This window comes from Stigmatopora argus, chromosome 20, assembly GCF_051989625.1.
Source record: "Stigmatopora argus isolate UIUO_Sarg chromosome 20, RoL_Sarg_1.0, whole genome shotgun sequence".
In the NCBI taxonomy this organism is placed as follows: Eukaryota; Metazoa; Chordata; class Actinopteri; order Syngnathiformes; family Syngnathidae; genus Stigmatopora; species Stigmatopora argus.
Genome location: NC_135406.1, coordinates 12,817,344 through 12,838,208, shown reverse-complemented (window position 1 = coordinate 12,838,208; position 20,865 = coordinate 12,817,344). Strand labels below are relative to the sequence as shown.

Here is a 20,865-nt window from a genome sequence, read left to right as displayed (position 1 = left end):
TACTGTACAGTCCCCTTAAAACGAAATATACGGACGCGCATGTACGCTGTCAGGAGCGGCCCGTTTGTCCCTCCTGGCTTGCCGTCAGGTCAGAGCAGCTGCAAACAATATGTGATTACTTCCTGATGTGGGTATTTAAGCACCACGCAAATGGTTAGTCATTGTCGGATTGTTCCTGCATGACACTGCGTAAATTTTTGCGTGACACATTACCTGTTACACTATACATCGCTACAAGGTATCATTCCCCATACTCCGGTTCTGTTACGTTTTGGCATATAAAAGCCCTTGTTATTTTGTAAAGCGTTTGAGTCAGTAAAGCTACTGACATGAGAACAGCCCGTCTCGTTCTATCCTGCTTCCCCGCTCCCGGGTCCGAAGCTCCCTGATCGCGCTTCGACGCCTCGGCGCGACCATAACATACGCACACAATTGGGCACGCATTTGCCCAGTTCTTACTGCTCACCTTGAAAACCAATTGTTAAAGTGCGTGGGAGGAATTCGCCTGGGATTTATTCTTTATTTCTCTTTATATTACTTTAGCTTGCAACTTTCTGGGTGAGCCTTTCTCGTGCTGCCTTTCTCTTACCGAGAGCGCTTCTTCTGCTGCACTTATCTTCCCATTTAGAAAACGTACGCTCGCTCAAGCGCCACTGCGCCCACTACAGGAGGTATGTTGAAACTGACATGAAAATACACAAAAAAATACAGTGAAACTAAAATGTGGCAGTTACATATCAATTGCCAGATAAGTTTAGTTACATGCCAATCAAATCCGTTTGGATAAATATAAAAGTGTAATAGAACTACAAAATGAACCCAAAGTCAGTTCTGGTGAAGTTGTTAACTGCGCAAGGAAATGGAGTTCTCCCCTTTGTGGATTCTAATGTGGGTTCTTAAATTTTGCTTTTGAGAAAAGGCCTGTCCACAAAATGAGCAGGAAAATGGTTTTTCACCAGTGTGGGTTCTTGTGTGGCGTTTTAACTTGTGCTTGAGAGAGAAAGATTTACCAAAAATCGAGCACGAAAACGGTTTTTCACCAGTGTGGGTCCTTGTGTGGATGATTAAGTCCTGCTTTCGAAAGAAAGCGTGACCACAAATTGAGCAGGAAAATGGTTTTCCACCAGTGTGGGTTCTTGTGTGGCTTTCTAAGTTTGCTTTCTGTGTGAATGTTTTACCACAAACTGAGCACAAAAACGGTTTCTGCCCAATGTGGGTTGCCATATGTCTTTTCAAAGTAAACATTTTACCAAAGGTTTTCCCACACTGAGAACATTTGCAGAGTATGCCGCTACTGGGATTTTTCTTAAGACCTTCATCGTCATCATTATCATAAAGCAAGTCGTCACTATCTGATGGAGGAGCAATAAAAGCTTCTTCTTGCCATCCTTTTGTTGAGTCGCTGCCGTGCAGAGGCTCCGCCCCTCTGCCGGCCACGCCTAGATCAACTTCACTGTTGAAAGGCTCAGCAGTTGACCAAGTGACATCTTGCTGCTCCTCCTTTTTGATTGAAAGTTGATCTTCTCTCTTTTGCTCTTTAATTTGGGGCCATGTTAAAGTGTTTGCAGGCTCCGCCCCTCCGCTGGCCACGCCAAGATCATCTTCTCTCTTCAAGGACGCACCAGTTGACCAGGTGACATCTTCTTCCTCCTTTTTTTATTTTTAGTTGCTCTTCTCTCTCTCTCTGTCTTGAGGGAACTCTGGCTCCTCCTCTTCGATTTGAGGGGGCTCAACATCCTCTTTGGCACCAGAAAACTCTGACACCTTCCCATCAGGACCAAGATATTTTCTGAAACCTGCAAAGACCCCAAGATAAATTATATATTTTATAAACTGTCTATTATTCTATCTAGAGGTTCTTTATGTTAGACTGGTAATTAAGTCTTATACTTATATTTGCAGTGGTTAGGCTGGACTAATATGCTGGTCGCTACAGTAACAAAAATTAAACAGAAGAGGATGCCATACATTCGTGATGTTGTCAACATAGCACTACTGTAGTATTCTCATCAATAGCCAAAGGGGTTTAAACGTTTTTTTAAAGTGTATTTCACTAAAAAAAGGACTATTGGTCAGTAAAGTAACCTCACAGGCCCTTGAAGTTTTTCCAAATCTTTTTTGAGCCTCTTCTTTGCAGATATTCGCTTGTATTTTTGAGATTTTAATTTATTTGGAATCCTTTTAGAAAAGGGTGAAGCATCAAATATAAATTTTAATCATTTTTAATTAAAAAGGAAAAATGACAGCTATTCTTTTTTTGTTGACATTAAAAAAAAATGGAAAAAGAGCCAACATTCAGTTTTATCGATTTATTTTTCTAAATCAATAATTTTGAAATATATATATATATATATATATATATATATATATATATATATATATATATATTTCCTTTTTATGATTTCATATTTTTATATGCATTACAGTGTGAAAATGGGAAATAGTTGTTATGATTTGTACTTTTCCCATGATTTATTCTGCATGATTTTGTTTGTACTGTTTTATTGTCTTAAAATCAAGCTTGTACCTTCTGTCGACCTGAGAATTTTTAAATAAATCAATTGCAGCGCGCAAAAAAAGCCATTTTATAACACATTGAGAGAATATATAAATATAAAAAGTGAACCCACCTTCTAGTCTGTGAAGAACAACTTTTGCATGCCTTATTTTGCAAACGATCGAGTGTTCCTCGTGGAACACTCCCACATGGGAATTCTGATGGAGGCACCTTTGATAGATGCTAGCAGGCTAAACTAAAGTAGGCCGCAAAGCTTCAACGAGGCTTTAGACGCCTTGAAGATGACGTTGACTGAAACTTAAGACGGAAGAGTAGTTAAGCAAGACACATCGGCCACGCGTGGGTTTAGTTAAGTGGTGGAAATTGAGGAAAAACTCGGCGCGCTACGGTCACGACAAGATTGTGACTGGGGACGGAACCTTGACTTTTGGGGTTGCGCATGCGCGGAACATTGCGTCACTTCTGCAACTCGAGCGTCACTTCTTTCGGTGGCATTAGGTTTATTAAAAACAAGAGAGTCGAACATAGGAAATAATTATTCTTCAAATGGTCTGACATATGGTTTGAATAAAAATATTTTCGTAGGTTTGAATTTACGACATAAGTCACCATGAAGAAGGTTGCGGCTCAAAAGGAGGCGACGCAATACGCGCAAGCGCAGAACAAATCGACAAATTATCAAGGAACCATTGCTGTTTTGCCAAATTGAATCACGAGAGATGAAGTTCTTCAACGAAAATGTACCAACTCGCACAAATCATTCCCTTATTTGCTTAAATGAATTGAATTTGTGAGAAGAAATAAATGGCTTAAAGTGCCTCCATCATATATCAGGGTCCAAAGGAGGCGGGGCTACGGTTCAAATGGAGATCAAAGCGCGTGGCGTCACCAGGAGCTCTTTGCTCTTTGCTCTTTGATGTCACCTATCAAAGCGCGTGGCTCTTTGCTCTTTGATGTCAACTGCGCAAATATGCAGCATCCAGAGGATGGCATTCAGTCAGATGCTGCAGTTGGACGTCCTCGACTCATCTGGAGACACGAGACTCATTTGGACAAACTTTTGGAAACAATGAAAATCCTTCAAGGTAAGTTGGTTTCAACTTTGAGATAGTTTAGCCATTGACTGAGTAAAAGAGTCACGTTCACATGTTGGCATTTATTTACTTGTGATGTAAAAAAGTGACTGAAAAATATGAAATTTAGTGTGTTAAGATTGTAAAAGGAGGCCAGAAGCTTTTACTATACTTTAATTTGTGGCTTTTTCTGAGCTTTGTCTTTGTTTGGTCGGTCGTAGTCGTTATGCTTGGTGCCAAGTCATGGAGATGTTTTTATTTCATTTGCGACATTTTTTGACGGATAATATTGGTGTTTGCAGCTAGCTCATTTTAGACATCTTTAAAAAACAGCCATTTTGACATAATTGCACTTTTGCTTCCTATTTAACCAATTGATATTCATCATTTAGTTTTGTTAAGTCGAAAACAACATTTGGGATATCGCAATGTGCCAAACCCTCAGCCATTAATTGCCTAAATTCCTATTTATTAACTTAAACAGTGAACGCATTCAGCTCAATATTAAATTCATCATCGTGTACGGGTAAATTGGTCATGCAGGGGGGCTTTTTATCTGCTGTCTTTGCTGTCGTGCTAACTATGTTTTACGTTTTTATACCTTTGTTGTCCCGGCTGGGTTGGCTGTTTGCCCCCGCCTCCACCCTCACTTTCACTATCGATGGGCCGTTTGCTTTTGTATTCCCTTCAAAATATTCCGACAATGATGCACACAAATGTCCTCACAATAGGATAACGCACTTCCACTTGCCAATGAGAAGTAGTCTTGAATTAGCGATCGCTTTGTTAACGGGAGCTAACAGGCTAAGGGGGGGAAAAACACTGAAAAAAACGCTCAGTGCTCGCAGAGACGTTACAAAGACGTATAGTTGCGACCAGAGATATTACACGAGGAGTTGCGGGGGAGAGAGCCAGTGCCCCTGACCGTTCTTATGAGCAGCCAACGAGAAGTAATATACTATACTGCGCGTATTAGCGATCGCTCCGGCATTAGCCGGAATCCGGCATCTCATTAATCCCCCAAATAATAATAGAGCTGCTACTGAATAAAAGATAATGTTTTTTAATGCCTCCCCTTTGGCGAAAGCATTTTAACTAAATTAAAATCTAAAACATAAAAGAGAATGTTTACAATGAAAAGGCTCCAAAAAAGATTTGACAAATTTTAAGTGAAGAAACTTTTCTGACCAATAGTGCCATACTTTGAAAAATGCACCAATAAACAGTTTTCAACTCATGTTGCTGTTGACTAGAAAACTACAGTAGTAAGTACTGCATTGTGACGAAATGAATGTATGGCGCCCTTTTCCGTTTGGTTTCATTTCTGTGAACAAGAAATTCAGTCATTTATAATTGGAAAATGGTTAATCATTTATCTTTGTGTCTTTGCAGGTTTCAGAAATGATCTTGGTGCTGATGGGCATGAGTGTGTTGACCTTGAAGGGGAAGTTGAGCTCCCCCAAATCAAAGAGGAGGAGCCAGAGTTCCCTCAACAACAAATGGGAGACGAGCAACGTCCAATCAAAAGGGAGGAAGATCATTTCACCTGGTCACTTGGTGAGTTCGTGAAGAGGGAAAATGTTCGGGGCGTGGCCAGCGGAGGGGCGGAGCCTGCAAATACCACAACATGGCCCCTAATTAAAGAGGAGGAGCCAGAGTTCCCTCAACAGTGCAAAAGAGAAGAGCAACCTCCAATCAAAAACGAGGAATGTGTCAAATGGGCAACTGGTGAGCCTTTCAAGAGTGAAGATGATCTGGGCGCGGCCAACATAGGGGCGGAGCTTCTGAGCGGCAGCTCAACAGAAGGATGGCGAGCAGAAAATTTAATTGCTCCTTTATCAGATGGCAACGACTTGCTTTTTGACGATGATGATGTTGAAGATGTTAAGAAAAATCCCAGTGGCGACAAACTCTGCAAATGCTTTCAGTGTGGGAAAACTTTTGGGAAAAAGTCTTCTTTGAAAACACATATGAGGAGCCACACTGGGGCGAAACCCTTATCGTGTACAGTTTGTGGTAAAACATTTACACGGAAGGCAGACTTCATTCGTCATGCAAGAACACACACAGGTGAAAAACCATTTTCGTGTTCAGTTTGCGGTAAAGCCTTTTCTCAAAATCAATCCTTAAAAATCCACATAAGAACCCACACTGGTGAAAAACCATTTTCGTGTTCAGTTTGTGGTCAAAGAGTCACACGGAAGGGAGACTTAATTAGTCATGCAAGAACCCACACTGGTGAAAAACCATTTTCGTGTTCAGTTTGTGGTAAAACATTTAAACGGAAGGGAAGTGTAACAATACACACAAGAACCCACACGGGTGAAAAGCCATTTTCGTGTTCAGTTTGCGGTAAAGCCTTTTCTCAAAAGCACCACTTAGAAGACCACACGAGAACCCACACTGGCAAAAAACCTTTTTCCTGCTCAGTTTGCGGTAAAGCCTTTTCTCAAAAGCCAGCTTTACAAACACACACAAGAACCCACACTGGCAAAGAAACATTTTCCTGCTCAGTTTGTGGTCGAACATTTTCCCAAAGGAGAAGCTCAAAAGAACACTTATTAACCCACACTGGAGAACAATGTTTTCCTGCTCAGTCTGTGGCCACAAATTCACTACAACCGCCCAATTAAAAAGCTACACAATTGAAAAACCTGAAAAGAAGACTTAACAACCCGCAGAGGAGAAAAGCCCATTTTTTGCTCGATTTGTGGCGGGAATATCTTAAAAACACAATTACCCACACGTCAGAAACCTTTTTCCTGCTCTTGCCAGAGATTTTGTCGTAAGGATAGACTTAAAAGACACAAATGTGTTGTAATAAGCAGTGGCCAATCACGGCTTTGCTTGCTTTTTCAAATTCTGTATGAAAGATCATTGTAATCGAAGTATAATTGTATTTTGCATTCTGAAAATCTTGTTTACACTTTTTAATCTGTAATTTAACGTGTCATCTTTTTGGTAGTTTCAATAAAGCTCTCTTTTTGGTGAAAAATACTTTTTGGGTCTTTTTGTTGACAAAATCAGCCTTCCAAATTCAAAGGTAACAAAAAAGTGAAGCGTTATTTGCTCAGATTTAATGAATACATTAATTTGAACAATTTGACAAATTATTATATAAAAAATTGTTTTCTTTCTACAGGTGTGAAAATACGTTAACTTCATGTCTGTAATTAACTAATTAATTTTTATTTTATGTGTAACTATTGGAAAAACATTGAGTAAGAAAGTTTTATAGGACAAACTACAAAGGGAATGTAATGTTAAATGTTTGCAAAAGACTACTAGATTAGGGTATTATTCACATTATTGAATGAAATTGGAGTTCTTGATTAGCATGCATTTTATATGGCTTAATTGCTGTAAAGGGTACAGGCTTAATATATTAATCCTTGCCAACAGGGGAAGATGGTTGTTCAATTCTATTTAAAAATATACATTTATTTATTTGTTTCTGAATGTGAATGTAACTATTGCAGGGAACGAGTGCCCTTTTTTGTGTGCCAGGCTGGAGAGGTGTTTTTTAAACTCCTGTGAAGAATCCAGCTTGGTTTTCCTTTTGTATTTTTTTCCTTTTTTTTAGGTTACACAGTCTTTCTATTGTTTTGGAATCAAGTCGACCTTCTTATGTTCACTTGTGGGAAGTAAGTGAAGTTTGTATATGGAGGAAACCAGTCTAGCTATTTATTACAGTACAGTAATACCTCGACATACGAGTGCCCAGACATACGAGCAATTTGAGATACGAGTAAAATTTCGAGCAAATATATATCTTGAGATATGAGACAAATTTTGATATACGAGCATACAGCGGACCCGAGAGGCTGCTCATAAGAACTTCATGCGTACTGTCTTTCCCGTCGCAAGGCCCTCGTGTAATGTCTCCACGAGCACTGGGTGGAGCGTTGCATTTTTTCAGTGTTTTTTTTCCGTTAGTGCGAATGGCGGATCGATCACTAATACGAGAGAAGTATATACTACTTCTCATTGGCAAGTGGTCCTGCGTTATCCTATTGTGAGGACATTTGTGTGCATCGTTTTGGGAATATTTTGAAGGGAAGACAAAATCAAACAACAGTCGATATTGAATAAAAGTCAGTTTGGAGGCGGGGCAAATAGAGCCAACCCGGGAGAAGAAAGGTATCAAATGTTAAACAAAATTAGAATTAAATTTAGTGTTAGATTCGATTAAACTTATTTTTGAGTCTGTCTGCAACGTAATCTAAGTTCATTTAAGTTTGTTTATGTTATGTTACGAGCGTGTTGCCGTGCAAAAAGTCTCTCCGTCTAATTTTAGTACTATTAAACACATTTTAGTACTATTAAACAAATTTTAGTACTATTAAACACATTTTATTACTATTTAACACATTTTAGTACAATTAAACCACTAGTTATTTGTGACTTTGTTAAAAGATGTCGAATTAGAACAAATACGTAAATGTTTTTCCAATCCAATATTCTGTTTTTGGTGTTTTTTCATAGGCTTGGAACTAATTAATTAGTTTTTAGTTCATTTCTATGGGAAACGTTGATTTGAGATACGGGTAAATCGACATACGCGATCAGTCCCGGAAGGCATTAAGCTCGTATCTCGAGGTACCACTGTATCCTCTTAAGAAAGCAGTAAACAACAAGCCATTTTTCCGCTAACATTGCCATTGCTAATTAAAGGAACTCTTTTTTTAATTGACCTATTGACCCTGCAATCCTTAAAGTTCCATGCATGTTCGTTTTCAAAAAGGACCCCAAAGAAAAGCTGGTGTCCCGCCTCCTCTTTTTTATGGCTTCTCCTACACGCATCTGTGATCTGGCCTGCATGAGAAAACAGACACAGCTCTTTTGTTATTGAACTATTCTACATGTTAAATGTTACTTTCCTAGTAACATTAGACTCAACTGAGAAGAAGCAGAGTGGCGCAGCAGAAGCGTGCTTGGCCCATAACCCAGAGGTCAGTGGATTGAAACCATTCCCTGCTACTTCAAGTCTGTTCATTTTTTGAAGAAGCAAACAACCTCACTCCACTTTCTCATTGCCGTAGCTGTGAAAAACTGATCATGACAATTATTCATTCTGTAAAAGCTACCATTTCTCGCTTCACATTCTTCATAAGGATGCCCACCGATCAAAAATCGGATCAGAATTTATGGGAAATCGGGGCCGATCGCGTCACGTCTCGTAGATTCTACGAGAACCTGTGGATGTCCTGCGCCACCGACTCCACCGCTTCCGCCACGCCGAAAACGCTCGAGTCTCGCTCACTGGCTCGGCTCCTCCGTCCAGGTTACGTCCAAGCGTCCCGCGCCCTCATGATCGCGTAGGTGGTGATGGGGGGCCTTCGGCCTGGTAGCGGCGCTGGTACGTTCTCAACATCACCCAGGACTTCTTCGACCCCTTCTACCAGGTAGGATGGTCCCGCCAGCGGGAAAGGGCGGGGAATGCACTGACGCCCAACCCCGTCCGGCGGCAGGTACGAGGAGATCGGCGAGGGGCTGTAGATCGGCTGGTGCTCGGCGGTGGTGGCCATCGTCGGGGGCGCCTGACTCACCTGCTCCTGCAAGACGGGCTCCCGGGAGAAATAGTGAGTGATCTCCAGGCCGTCCTTCCTTCTTTCCACTCGCAGGACTCGATCGCCACGCCATCTGTCTTTCTATCGGCAGCCCCTTCCCCCACCAAAGCAGGGTGACGGTGCATTCGGGAGCGGCCCAGAGCCGAAGCGCGACGGCCGACGCTCCTATGTGTGAACGGGAGCCCGCGACCGATCGGCTCCATCTTTTTCGAGTCTGGTTGTCGTTTAGGCGCTCCGCTTTTGCCCAGTGTTAGTTAGTATTTATGTCAGATGTTTGCGTGTGATGGAAATATGTTGGTGTGATTCGTGATTTGTGTCTTTTTCTACCTTTTTCTTCCAACCATGCACAATAACGCAAATTGTTCAACACACATTTATGTTGGATGCATCCATTTTAATGTTATTTGCACGTTCAATGGCTTTCATGACAGCGTTATTCAAGTTTTGGGGCGCTTGCATTTTCTGACGGCGAGTCGACGCGGAGGTCGGACCGCATTAAAAGAGGCCCCAAACAAACGCCACTGAGCGGGATCAAACCACCTGTCTTGTGTTTTTCCTTCAAAGTGTCCCATTTCGACGACAGACCCCGACCTTTTCGCCGGGGATGGCCTACGGCGCGGGGAGGGACGGCCGACGCAGCTTGAAGCTGAACGGTCGCAAGTGTGAAAACGATTAATGGCGGACGGCTTCGTCCAGAATGTCCGCCTCGGCCTCGATGGACACCACGTGATGACCCGGAATCATGGCGAGGCCCAGAACTCGGGGTTCCGTCTGGGAGAAAGTTTCTGAAACGACAGAAAGTAGGAGAAAGCTGAACATCCAACACGAAGAACCTGCATGGGGCTCAGGATTGGGCTCCCAGTCCCACCTGCGGATTTGAGGAACTCCTGAGCCGAGCCCAGGATGACGTTGCAGTCCCGGTCCGTGCAGAGGAAAAGGCCCACCAGGGTCTGGCCGTCAGTCATGCGGATCCTCATGTTCTTGTTCAGGAGGCCCTGGAGCTTCTGCCTGGCCATGGACGACGTTTCGCCGTGGTCCTAAGTATGTGTATGTACAAACGCGTACGCACGCACGCACAAGCACACACAACGTTGAAGGGACATCCAGTTAGACAACAATCGAGTAAGTAACAAGTTTGAGTTCAAATGCAATTCCTTCTTCTTCCGTGGCTTCCAGCCGGAAGCATTTGGCAGACGGACGGACGGGCGCTTGCCGACCAGCGCCCCTCTGTGGTCACAGGACGCAAGGGTCAATACTTTCCAAGGGGGTTTCGGCAAAACTGAACGAATGCTTGGATTGTGGGTTGGACTTTCTGCCGACAGAGAGCACGATGGACTCTTTCACTACCACTGACTGCGACAGTCGTCCAATCGTTTGACCCTTTTATCCTTCTGCCGTGAACGAGTAGACGACGTGCAGAAATTGATATAATTATCAAAAATTTAAAATCCCTTATTCGTGTATGACGTCCCCATTAAAACCAGGCCTATAATCATGATTTTGTCAGCGTTTCGGAACAGGCACTAAAGAGGACATAATCCCATTTTCATAGAGAGACTGTCATCTATCGGATTTAGTCGGTATTGCCACAACCGAGTAGCCTTTTTTCCCCTTTTTAATCACACACATAAACACCCCAAAAAGATGAATGACTCATTTGTATCAAGTTTGCGCAATTTTGTGTGTGTTTTTAAACAAGGTTCATGTCTTATTTAAGTGGAGTAACCACAATAAACTCATTTAAAACTGAATAATCAAATTAAAATTGAGTTAATTGTGGTTACTCCATTAATGTAATCAATATTTAATGAATAATCAACATGCACTAACATGGATTTGCAACAATCTACTGTGAACATTTAACTACAAGTGGTATTATATTCAAATCTACTGTGTATGTCTTCCTATTTTGTTCAAAACGGTCAACCAAATGCACCTCGCACGCAATTCTAAGGGTCAAAATTAAAATAAAATGTTGCAATAACATCAATTTGGATTTAGTAATAAGATTTTGGTAGGGAAAAAAATAGAAAAACACTGGACGGCGCCCGTGGTTCGATCCCTGTCCGGGATTGAGTAGAAGCGAATTCTGAGAGAGGTTCAATTCTAGATGAAGTAACCACTGAGCTAAACCAATGCGAGAGATTGAGTGGGAAAGTCATTATTTATATAATCAAACACAATAATAAGCAAAATAGAGTCCGAGATAATATATGTTTGTGGACCTTTGTTTGTTTTAATTTTAAAAGGTGATTCCTGAATCGCAGAAGTATTAGTTATCTTCACGTTGTTTTAGTACTTTAATCACTCAGTTGAAAAATAAAGGACGAAAAAGAACGTTCAGTTGCAATAACTGCCCTTAGCCTCAAAGTGACGCTATTGGAACAATCTTTAAGATCAAAATCTCATGCTATTTTCTGCACCATCTTACTTGAAGCTACTTTAATTTTGTCTGAGACTTAATACTCACAGTCATTTATTTGTTAAAATAGCCACAATACGGAAAATGAAAGATTTTTTAAAAATTGAATTGAATGAATAGAATTTAAGGTTTTTATTGTCATTATACAAGTATAATGAGATTTAAAGCTCCACCACGAAGTGCTCAAATACACCAACAAACAGACCAACAAATAATCAATAAATAATCAATAATTACACTTAGGTTATGTTTGTAAGTCAGTAGGACATCGACCATTCATTCCATTTGATATATTTTTCCGTGGGGTTTTAACCTGAGAAATGCATGAGTAAACAATTTAAACAACCTATATTGTAATTATTCCATTCACTTCAATACATTAAAATACAAAAGGAAGGAAAACCATGTGCTGTAGATACATAGTTTCATAGCTAGGCCTAAAAGTTTGATATTTTAGACATTGGGAATATTTTTGTTGTCAGCCAGTACGTGACGATAGGGAAACAAAAGAATTGTTGTCATCTGGAAATGATGTCACATAGTTGCTGATTGCTGCTGTACACGATGAACAAAACATACTTGTCTTTGTTCATTTTCTCCCGTTTCCTTTCCAAGATTACCTCATTAATAGTGTCATATATAAATCTTCATCGCTTGATGGAAAACCTTGCATTTAATCGATGATGAGGAAGACTAAAAGCACTTCCAAACACAAATTGCCAAACTTCCGCCATAGAACGCATAGAGCATATTCCACGCTTCATGAGTGACACCTAAGCCGAAACTTTCGCCGATCACGTGCCATGCCTTGCCAAATCTCTTGTCCATGGAGTCCTTGACCATCTTTGCTCCATTCTCCTTGTTATTGGAACACTTTTCAAAAGGTGCGATACACGTGGCTATGGCCTCCTCCTTCATTTCCTCGGTTTTGGTTAGGAAAAACCTGGATAAACGTATCCAGGTTTTTCCTAACCAAAAACCCTGGATGACCAGTGAGACACAGGCACTCATTAAATGCCGTACAATACAGCGCTGCCAGAGCAGACCTGAAGAGAGGCACTAAAAAGGCCAAGGCAGCATATACAAGGAAAATTGAGGAGCACTTCACAGAAAATAACCCAAAGAAGATGTGGCATGGAATACGACATATTACCAACTACAATAACAATAATGTCTGTTAACGCAGATGCCTCACTAGCAGAGGAACTGAACCGTTTCTTTGCCCGCTTTGAGACTGACAAATCAGACTCAGTCTCAACACATCCACCACCTTGCAGCAGTACACTGAAGCTTCAGGAACATGAAGTGAGACAGGTACTGCGGACTGTGAACACCAGGAAGGCTGCTGGCCCTGGCGGAGTACCTGGGAAGGTGCTCAAAGCCTGTGCTGACCAGCTGACTGGGGTTTTCACAAAGATTTTCAATTGTTCCCTGCAACAATCCATCATCCCATCCTGTCTGAAATCTGCCACCATTATCCGTCCCTAAAAAGCCAACCATTGACAGCCTGAATGATTATAGGCCTGTTGCACTTGCGCCTGTGATCATGAAGTGCTTTGAAAAGTTGGTCGCCCGCCATATCAGGGATACAATCCCTCCCTCAGTTGACCCTCACCAGTTTGCGTATAAAGCAAACAGGTCCACTGAGGACGCCATCGCCGCAGCTCTACACACAGCACTGAGCCACCTGGAGCACCATGGGAACTACGTGAGGATGCTTTTCATTGACTATAGCTCAGCCTTCAACACTATAATACCGGACAATCTGGCTGACAAACTCTCCCACCTTGGACTATCCTCTTCCAACTGCTACTGGATTAAGAACTTCTTAACCAACCATCCACAAACTGTTAGACTTGGTCCCCACCTCTCTTCCTCCATTACACTGAGCACTGGCTCCCCTCAAGGCTGTGCACTGAGTCCTCTTCTGTACTCCCTGTACACATACGACTGTACACCAACCCACCAGTCTAATTCCATCATCGAATTTTCCGATGACAACATTGTGGTCGGACTCATCTCAGGGGGGATGAGTCTGTCTACAAAGTTGAGGTCAACAAACTGTCTTCGTGGTGTTTGGTGAACAACCTCACACTAAACACCACGAAAACTAAAGAAATAATCCTGGACTTTCGCAAACGCAGCACAGATCTGGCCCCACTCCTCATAAAGGGAGTATGCGCAGACAGGGTCCAGTCCTTCAAATTCCTGGGGGTCCATGTCACGGACAAGGTCTCCTGGTCTACCAACACCACGGCAGTGGTGAAGAAGGCCCAGAAACGACTCAATTTCCTGAGGGTACTCAGGAGGAACAACTTGGCCACTAAGCTTCTGGTAACCTTCTATAGAGCCACTGTGGAGAGGATCGTGGCATACTGCATTACAGTGTGGTACGCTGGAAGCACGGAAGCAGACAGAAAAGCCATGCAGAGAGTGATCAACACCGCCCAGAAGATCATCGGCTGCAAAAACAATAATTTTCTAATGAAGATGTGATAGGATGAGCTAACACTATATCTGCAATAGTAGTTTGACACATGTTACACCCTGCATTTGATCTTGACACACAGGGGGAAATAATCAGAACAGCGAGATGTTGTTGTTACTTCAATCCAAACTTTTACTGTAATAATTAACACAAAAACCCATAACATACAATTAAACCCATATATATACATTATCAACACGTTAGAACCCAAAACATAATGTACAATTACACCTATATATATATAAATATATATATTATCAACACTTTAGAACCCAAAACCCAATGCACACACACACTCGTTCAACACACGGTCATAACTTGTTATATCTTTTCCTTTTACAACTTGTAGTAGTCCTACTATTATTCAACAGGGCAAACAATGCAATATCAATAATATAAAATCCTTTCTATGACCGTTATAGACACTGTCAACGATAATGGTGGCCGAAGGTAGCGTGCTAAATGCTATTCCATGTGCGTGACCGAGACTCTCACATTCACGCCCGTAATTCAAACGTAAATAAACATTAATAACCATTATCTCTTTTCTCACACGCTAAACAGTGTATATTACAAACCCCAAACTCAAACAGCCTTTACAACAAACAGCATACCTTGACACACAGGGGGAAATAATCAGAACAGCGAGATGTTGTTGTTACTTCAATCCAAACTTTTACTGTAATGATTCAACACACCTCCCGTGCCTCAAGCTATTTGCTAAGACATCAATAATCGAATACCGATCTACTTTAACATGCCCCACACTTGCCATGTGGATCCAAGGATCACCAATCGAACACCGATACACACATTCAATCCAAACTCGTCATCGCTTCTTTACATGCAATCGTTAATAAATCAAACACTCTAGCATGTCACACTAATAAATCAAACACTCTAGTATGTCACACTCTCCCCCACAAAAACAAATGTCGTCCCGACATCAGTATATTCCAAATATCTTCCCCTTGTTGGTTGTTATGCTGAACAGTCTAGCGAACTTGTCATTTCACATCCTCTTCTGTAAACTGATACTCATGAAAACTCCAGGCGGCAAGGGCCACAGTTCAAATATAATCCACAACTCGTACGGTCCACGTTCACTGGATGGAAACTGTAATCACAGTCGTAACAGTCCATGTTCGCATAATACATGTCACCCTTGTGGCTCAAGCCTGTTGGAGTCCATACATAAAGGGTGGTTGAATGTAATATGGCTGCAGGTGTACTAACCAAGGAACCACTCCTGGTGCAGGGTAAGCAGGTAGCAGCTGATGTGGTGACTGGGTACTATAACAGGAGGGGACACCAAGCTGATCATAGGTTGTTCGTCGTGGTGGATGTCTCTCCCTTCTTGGCCGTTCATAAGTCAACGCCTCAGGTTCATTCACACCGGTTGGCGGAGAGGTCTCTGATAAATGATCATCACGAGGATCTTCAACAGCCAGATTTGTTCCCTCACCAGGCAGGTCCTCCCGCTGATAGTCCTCTTCTCGTTGTACTGGTCCGGAAGCAGGGCCCTTCACTCCGAGTCTCTGATTCGCTGGCAGTGGCCTGTACTTAGACTCCATCCCTTGGGCATCTCCCTCATTTAGCACCTGGAGGGGCTTGTAGTGAAAGTCATCTTCGTAACCACTGTCTTGGTCTGTCTCTTGAAGATGAGATACCGGCTGCTGTTTATTTCTCTCCATACTCTTGTCAATTTTTCCTCCTTCTGGTGTCAGGTTTTTTATCAGGATGCGCTCTCCTGGTTGTAGCACGGAGCTCCTCACTTTGGTGTCATAGTGCTTTTTACCTCGTTCAGCAGCTTTTCGTACACTCACGGTGGCAATGGTGTACGCCTCCTCCATCCCTTGTCTCCCTTTCTCCACTTTGGCCTTGTATAACTCCAGCTTGTCAGCTTTGATTGCGCGTTCTCTCAGCGCATCCAGTTCATCGCGATAGGCGCGGGCTGCACGGGCGTCTACGAGCAGCTTCAAATTCTCCTGCTGGAGCCTCTTTATTTCTTCCTCCATGTTTTCCTGCTGGTGTCTGTTGTCCAGCAGTTGTTCATTCCTCTCTTCTAGCTCTTGTCTAAGTCGTCTGATCTTTGCCTTTGAATCGGCAGGTTCCACCATCAGGTGTTGCTGAGTTCCCACCTGCTGCTGTTGCATGCTGGGAGGATTGACGATGGCCAGTGGACTGGGTGTGCCACAAAGCACACGAACCACACCTTCCCTTTCCTGAGTTAGCTCTGCTATAGTCTCTTCTTTTAGTGGTCTGCCTCCTCGGATTTTACATCCAGCTTGGAAATGTTCTCCACTCCCACACCGATAACAATGTGTGCACTTCACATCTCGCCCTCCCTGCTGACAAGCAAAACACCTTCTTGGGACATAAGCAGGGCGGCTAGTGTTCCAGGGGGGTGCTGGGGGCTTGCTGTAGTAATTTTGTTTTGCAAAAGGTGGCTGGGGCTCCCTAACTGGTCTTCTAACTGAAGGTGGGAGGTAGGACTGAGGCCGAAATGTAGACTGCTGTAGTATCTCCTTTATCTGAGCTATTTCTGCACTGAGATCTTTAAGAGAAGCAACACTTGCCTTAAGTTCAGTCAACTCCGCTCGTACCTCAGGGGACACTTTTGGTTTTTCTTCTACAGGGCAATTGGTAGGTCGTAGTTCTTCTGACTGCACCTTGCTAATATGTGTCGCTGCCTCTGGGGTACTAAACTTCTTTTTATTTCTCCTTTCTGTTTCATTAGCACAGGCTACATTTAACCGCTCTAGCAAAAGCTCATCTGAAGTCTTACAGTTCAGCAAGAGAGGCTGCATATCTACTCTAACACTGTCACTCTGGAGACCAGTGAGTATCGTGTGCAAGCACATACGCTGGACTAAACTTTGGTTGTACTGGATTCCTGATTCTGATTCTCGAGATGCAAACAGTACCTTCTGCCTAAGAACTAAGACTCGCATTAAGAAACTTTGAGGAGTCTCTTTGATATGCTGCACTTCTGAAGCTAACTGCACATAGAGGTCGGTAGCACTCCTTTCCTGAAAATGAGCGCGTAGGATGCGTTTGAGTGTGGGAAGAGTGAGGTTAGGTTTCTCTTCCAAATAATTACGTAGCTGCAAACTGGGGGAGATAGCTCTGATAACTGCATCTGTTACACCCTGCATTTGATCTTGAGACACAGGGGGAAATAATCAGAACAGAGAGATGTTGTTGTTAGTTCAATCCAAACTTTTACTGTAATCAATTAACACAAAAACCCATAACATACAATTACACCCATATATATACATTATCAACACGTTAGAACCCAAAACATAATGTACAATTACACCTATATATATATATATATATATATATTCAACACTTTAGAACCCAAAACACAATGCACACACACACTCGTTCAACACACGGTCATAACTTGTCATATCTTTTCCCATTACAACTTCCAGTAGTCCTACTATTATTCAACAGGGCAAACAATGCAATATCAACAATATAACATCCTTTCTATGACCGTTATAGACACTGTCAACGATAATGGTGGCCGAAGGTAGCGTGCTAAATGCTATTCCATGTGCGTGCCCCGAGACTCTCACATTCACGCCCGTAATTCAAAAGTAAATAAACATTAATAACCATTATCTCTTTTCTCACACGCTAAACAGTGTATATTACAAACCCCAAACTCCAACAGCCTTTACAACAAACAGCATACCTTGACACACAGGGGGAAATAATCAGAACAGAGAGATGTTGTTGTTAGTTCAATCCAAACTTTTACTGTAATGATTCAACACACCTCCCGTGCTTCAAGCTATTTGCTAAGACATCAATAATCGAATACCGATCTACTTTAACATGCCCCACACTTGCCATGTGGATCCAAGGATCACCAATCGAACACCGATACACACATTCAATCCAAACTCGTCATAGCTTCTTTACATGCAATCGTTAATAAATCAAACACTCTAGCATGTCACACTAATAAATCAAACACTAGTATGTCACACTAATAGATCAAACACTCTAGTATGTCACACTCTCCCCCACAAAAACAAATGTCGTCCCGACATCAGTATATTCCAAATATCTTCCCCTTGTTGGTTGTAATGCTGAACAGTCTAGCGAACTTGTCATTTCACATCCTCTTCTGTAAGCTGATACTCATGAAAACTCCAGGCGGCAAGGGCCACAGTTCAAATATAATCCACAACTCGTACGGTCCACGTTCACTGGATGGAAACTGTAATCCCAGTCGTAACAGTCCATGTTCGCATAATACATGCCACCCTTGTAGGCTCAAGCCTGTTGGAGTCCATACATAAAGGGTGGTTGAAGGTAATATGGCTGCAAGTGTACTAACCAAGGAACCACTCCTGGTGCAGGGTAAGGAGGTAGCAGCTGATGTGGTGACTGAGTACTATAACAGGAGGGGACGCCAAGCTGATCATAGGTCGTTCGTCGTGGTGGATGTCTCTCCCTTCTTGGCCGTTCATAAGTCAACGCCTCAGGTTCATTCACAGTGGTTGGCGGAGAGGTCTCTGATAAATGATCATCACGAGGATCTTCAACAGCCAGATTTGTTCCCTCACCAGGCAGGTCCTCCCGCTGATAGTCATCTTCTCGTTGTACTGGTCCGGAAGCAGGGCCCTTCACTCCGAGTCTCTGATTCGCTGACAGTGGCCTGTGCTCAGACTCCATCCCTTGGGCATCGCTCTCATTTAGCACCTGGAGGGGCTCGTAGTGAAAGTCATCTTCGTAACCACTGTCTTGGTCTGTCTCTTGAAGATGAGATACCGGCTGCTGTTTATTTCTCTCCATACTCTTGTCAATTTTTCCTCCTTCTGGTGTCAGGTTTTTTATCAGGATGCGCTCTCCTGGTTGTAGCACGGAGCTCCTCACTTTGGTGTCATAGTGCTTTTTACCTCGTTCTGCAGCGTTTCGTACACTCACGGTGGCAATGGTGTACGCCTCCTCCATCCCTTGTCTCCCTTTCTCCACTTTGGCCTTGTATAACTCCAGCTTGTCAGCTTTGATTGCGCGTTCTCTCAGCGCATCCAGTTCATCGCGATAGGCGCGGGCTGCACGGGCGTCTACGAGCAGCTTCAAATTCTCCTGCTGGAGCCTCTTTATTTCTTCCTCCATGTTTTCCTGCTGGTGTCTGTTGTCCAGCAGTTGTTCATTCCTCTCTTCTAGCTCTTGTCTAAGTCGTCTGATCTTTGCCTTTGAATCGGCAGGTTCCACCATCAGGTGTTGCTGAGTTCCCACCTGCTGCTGTTGCATGCTGGGAGGATTGACGATGGCCAGTGGACTGGGTGTGCCACAAAGCACACGAACCACACCTTCCCTTTCCTGAGTTAGCTCTGCTATAGTCTCTTCTTTTAGTGGTCTGCCTCCTCGGATTTTACATCCAGCTTGGAAATGTTCTCCACTCCCACACCGATAACAATGTGTGCACTTCACATCTCGCCCTCCCTGCTGACAAGCAAAACACCTTCTTGGGACATAAGCAGGGCGGCTAGTGTTCCAGGGGGGTGCTGGGGGCTTGCTGTAGTAATTTTGTTTTGCAAAAGGTGGCTGGGGCTCCCTAACTGGTCTTCTAACTGAAGGTGGGAGGTAGGACTGAGGCTGAAACATAGCCTGCTGTAGTGTCTCTCTGATCTGAGCTATCTCTGCACTGAGATCTTTAAGAGAAGCAACACTAGCCTTAAGTTCAGTCAACTCCGCTCGTACCTCACGGGACACTTTTGGTTTTTCTTCTCCAGGGCAATTGGTAGGTCGTAGTTCTTCTGAGTGCACCTTGCTAATATGTGTCGCTGCCTGTGGGGTACTAAACTTCTTTTTATTTCTCCTTTCTGTTTCATTAGCACAGGCTACATTTAACCGCTCTAGCAAAAGCTCATCTGAAGTCTTACAGTTCAGCAAGAGAGGCTGCACATCTACTCTAACACTGTCACTCTGGAGACCAGTGAGTATCGTGTGCAAGCACATACGCTGGACTAAACTTGGGTCATACTGGAGTCCTGATTCTGATTCTCGAGATGCAAACAGTACCTTCTGTCTAAGAACTAAGACTCGCATTAAGAAACTTTGAGGAGTCTCTTTGATATGCTGCACTTCTGAAGCTAACTGCACATAGAGGTCGGTAGCACTCCTTTCCTGAAAATGAGCGCGTAGGATGCGTTTGAGTGTGGGAAGAGTGAGGTTAGGTTTCTCTTCCAAATAATTACGTAGCTGCAAACTGGGGGAGATAGCTCTGATAACTGCATCAATAATTTCCACATCTCGGTAACCCCTATTCAGTCCATTTTCAATTTGATGAACAAGGCTGGAGAATGTCAGCTTGTCCCTCTGGCCTGTTTCACCTATTTGGCCGGCAATTTTGAAGTCCTTGCGCCAGTATGAGCTTGGCTGGGGCTGGGGAGACACACCCCCTTGAGGGTCCGCAGCATCTGGTAGCTGGGGCAAAGTTATTGGAGTCTCTTCCAATCTTGATCCTTGCTTTTCGTTTTCATCTATTTTGACTTCATGCTTCATATCTGATATTTTATCTTTCAGTTTCAACAATTCAGACATGCCTTCATCCTGCAGTTCCTCTAGTTCTTCTCTTTCTAGGTACTTTACAATGTGAGCCACTAATGATAGACGCGATTTCCGTTTAACACTTCTTAATATGTTAAGAAAATCACATATTTCCAGTAGGTTATTTTCCGTCAGGTTGTTCAATGTTCCTACCACCTCTTCGAGTAACTGTTCCATTTTGTTGACGATCTAGGAGCTCTGTTGACTGTACAGGA

General features: G+C 42.9%; 2 protein-coding genes across 2 annotated transcripts in view; both read right to left on the bottom strand.

The window, feature by feature from the left end:
• The window catches only part of LOC144066125 (uncharacterized), a 131,655-nt gene that overhangs the window by 17,229 nt on the left and 93,561 nt on the right, over positions 1-20,865 (bottom strand). The gene's annotated exons all lie outside the window — the stretch shown is intronic.
• On the bottom strand, positions 9,535-10,463 carry LOC144065647 (N-alpha-acetyltransferase 38, NatC auxiliary subunit-like). Its single transcript, XM_077588653.1, has 2 exons — positions 10,030-10,463; positions 9,535-9,946 (listed from the first exon to the last, which is right to left on the bottom strand). The coding sequence occupies exons 1-2, from the start codon at positions 10,175-10,177 to the stop codon at positions 9,834-9,836; spliced, it is 261 nt and encodes an 86-aa protein (XP_077444779.1). The 5' UTR covers positions 10,178-10,463; the 3' UTR covers positions 9,535-9,833.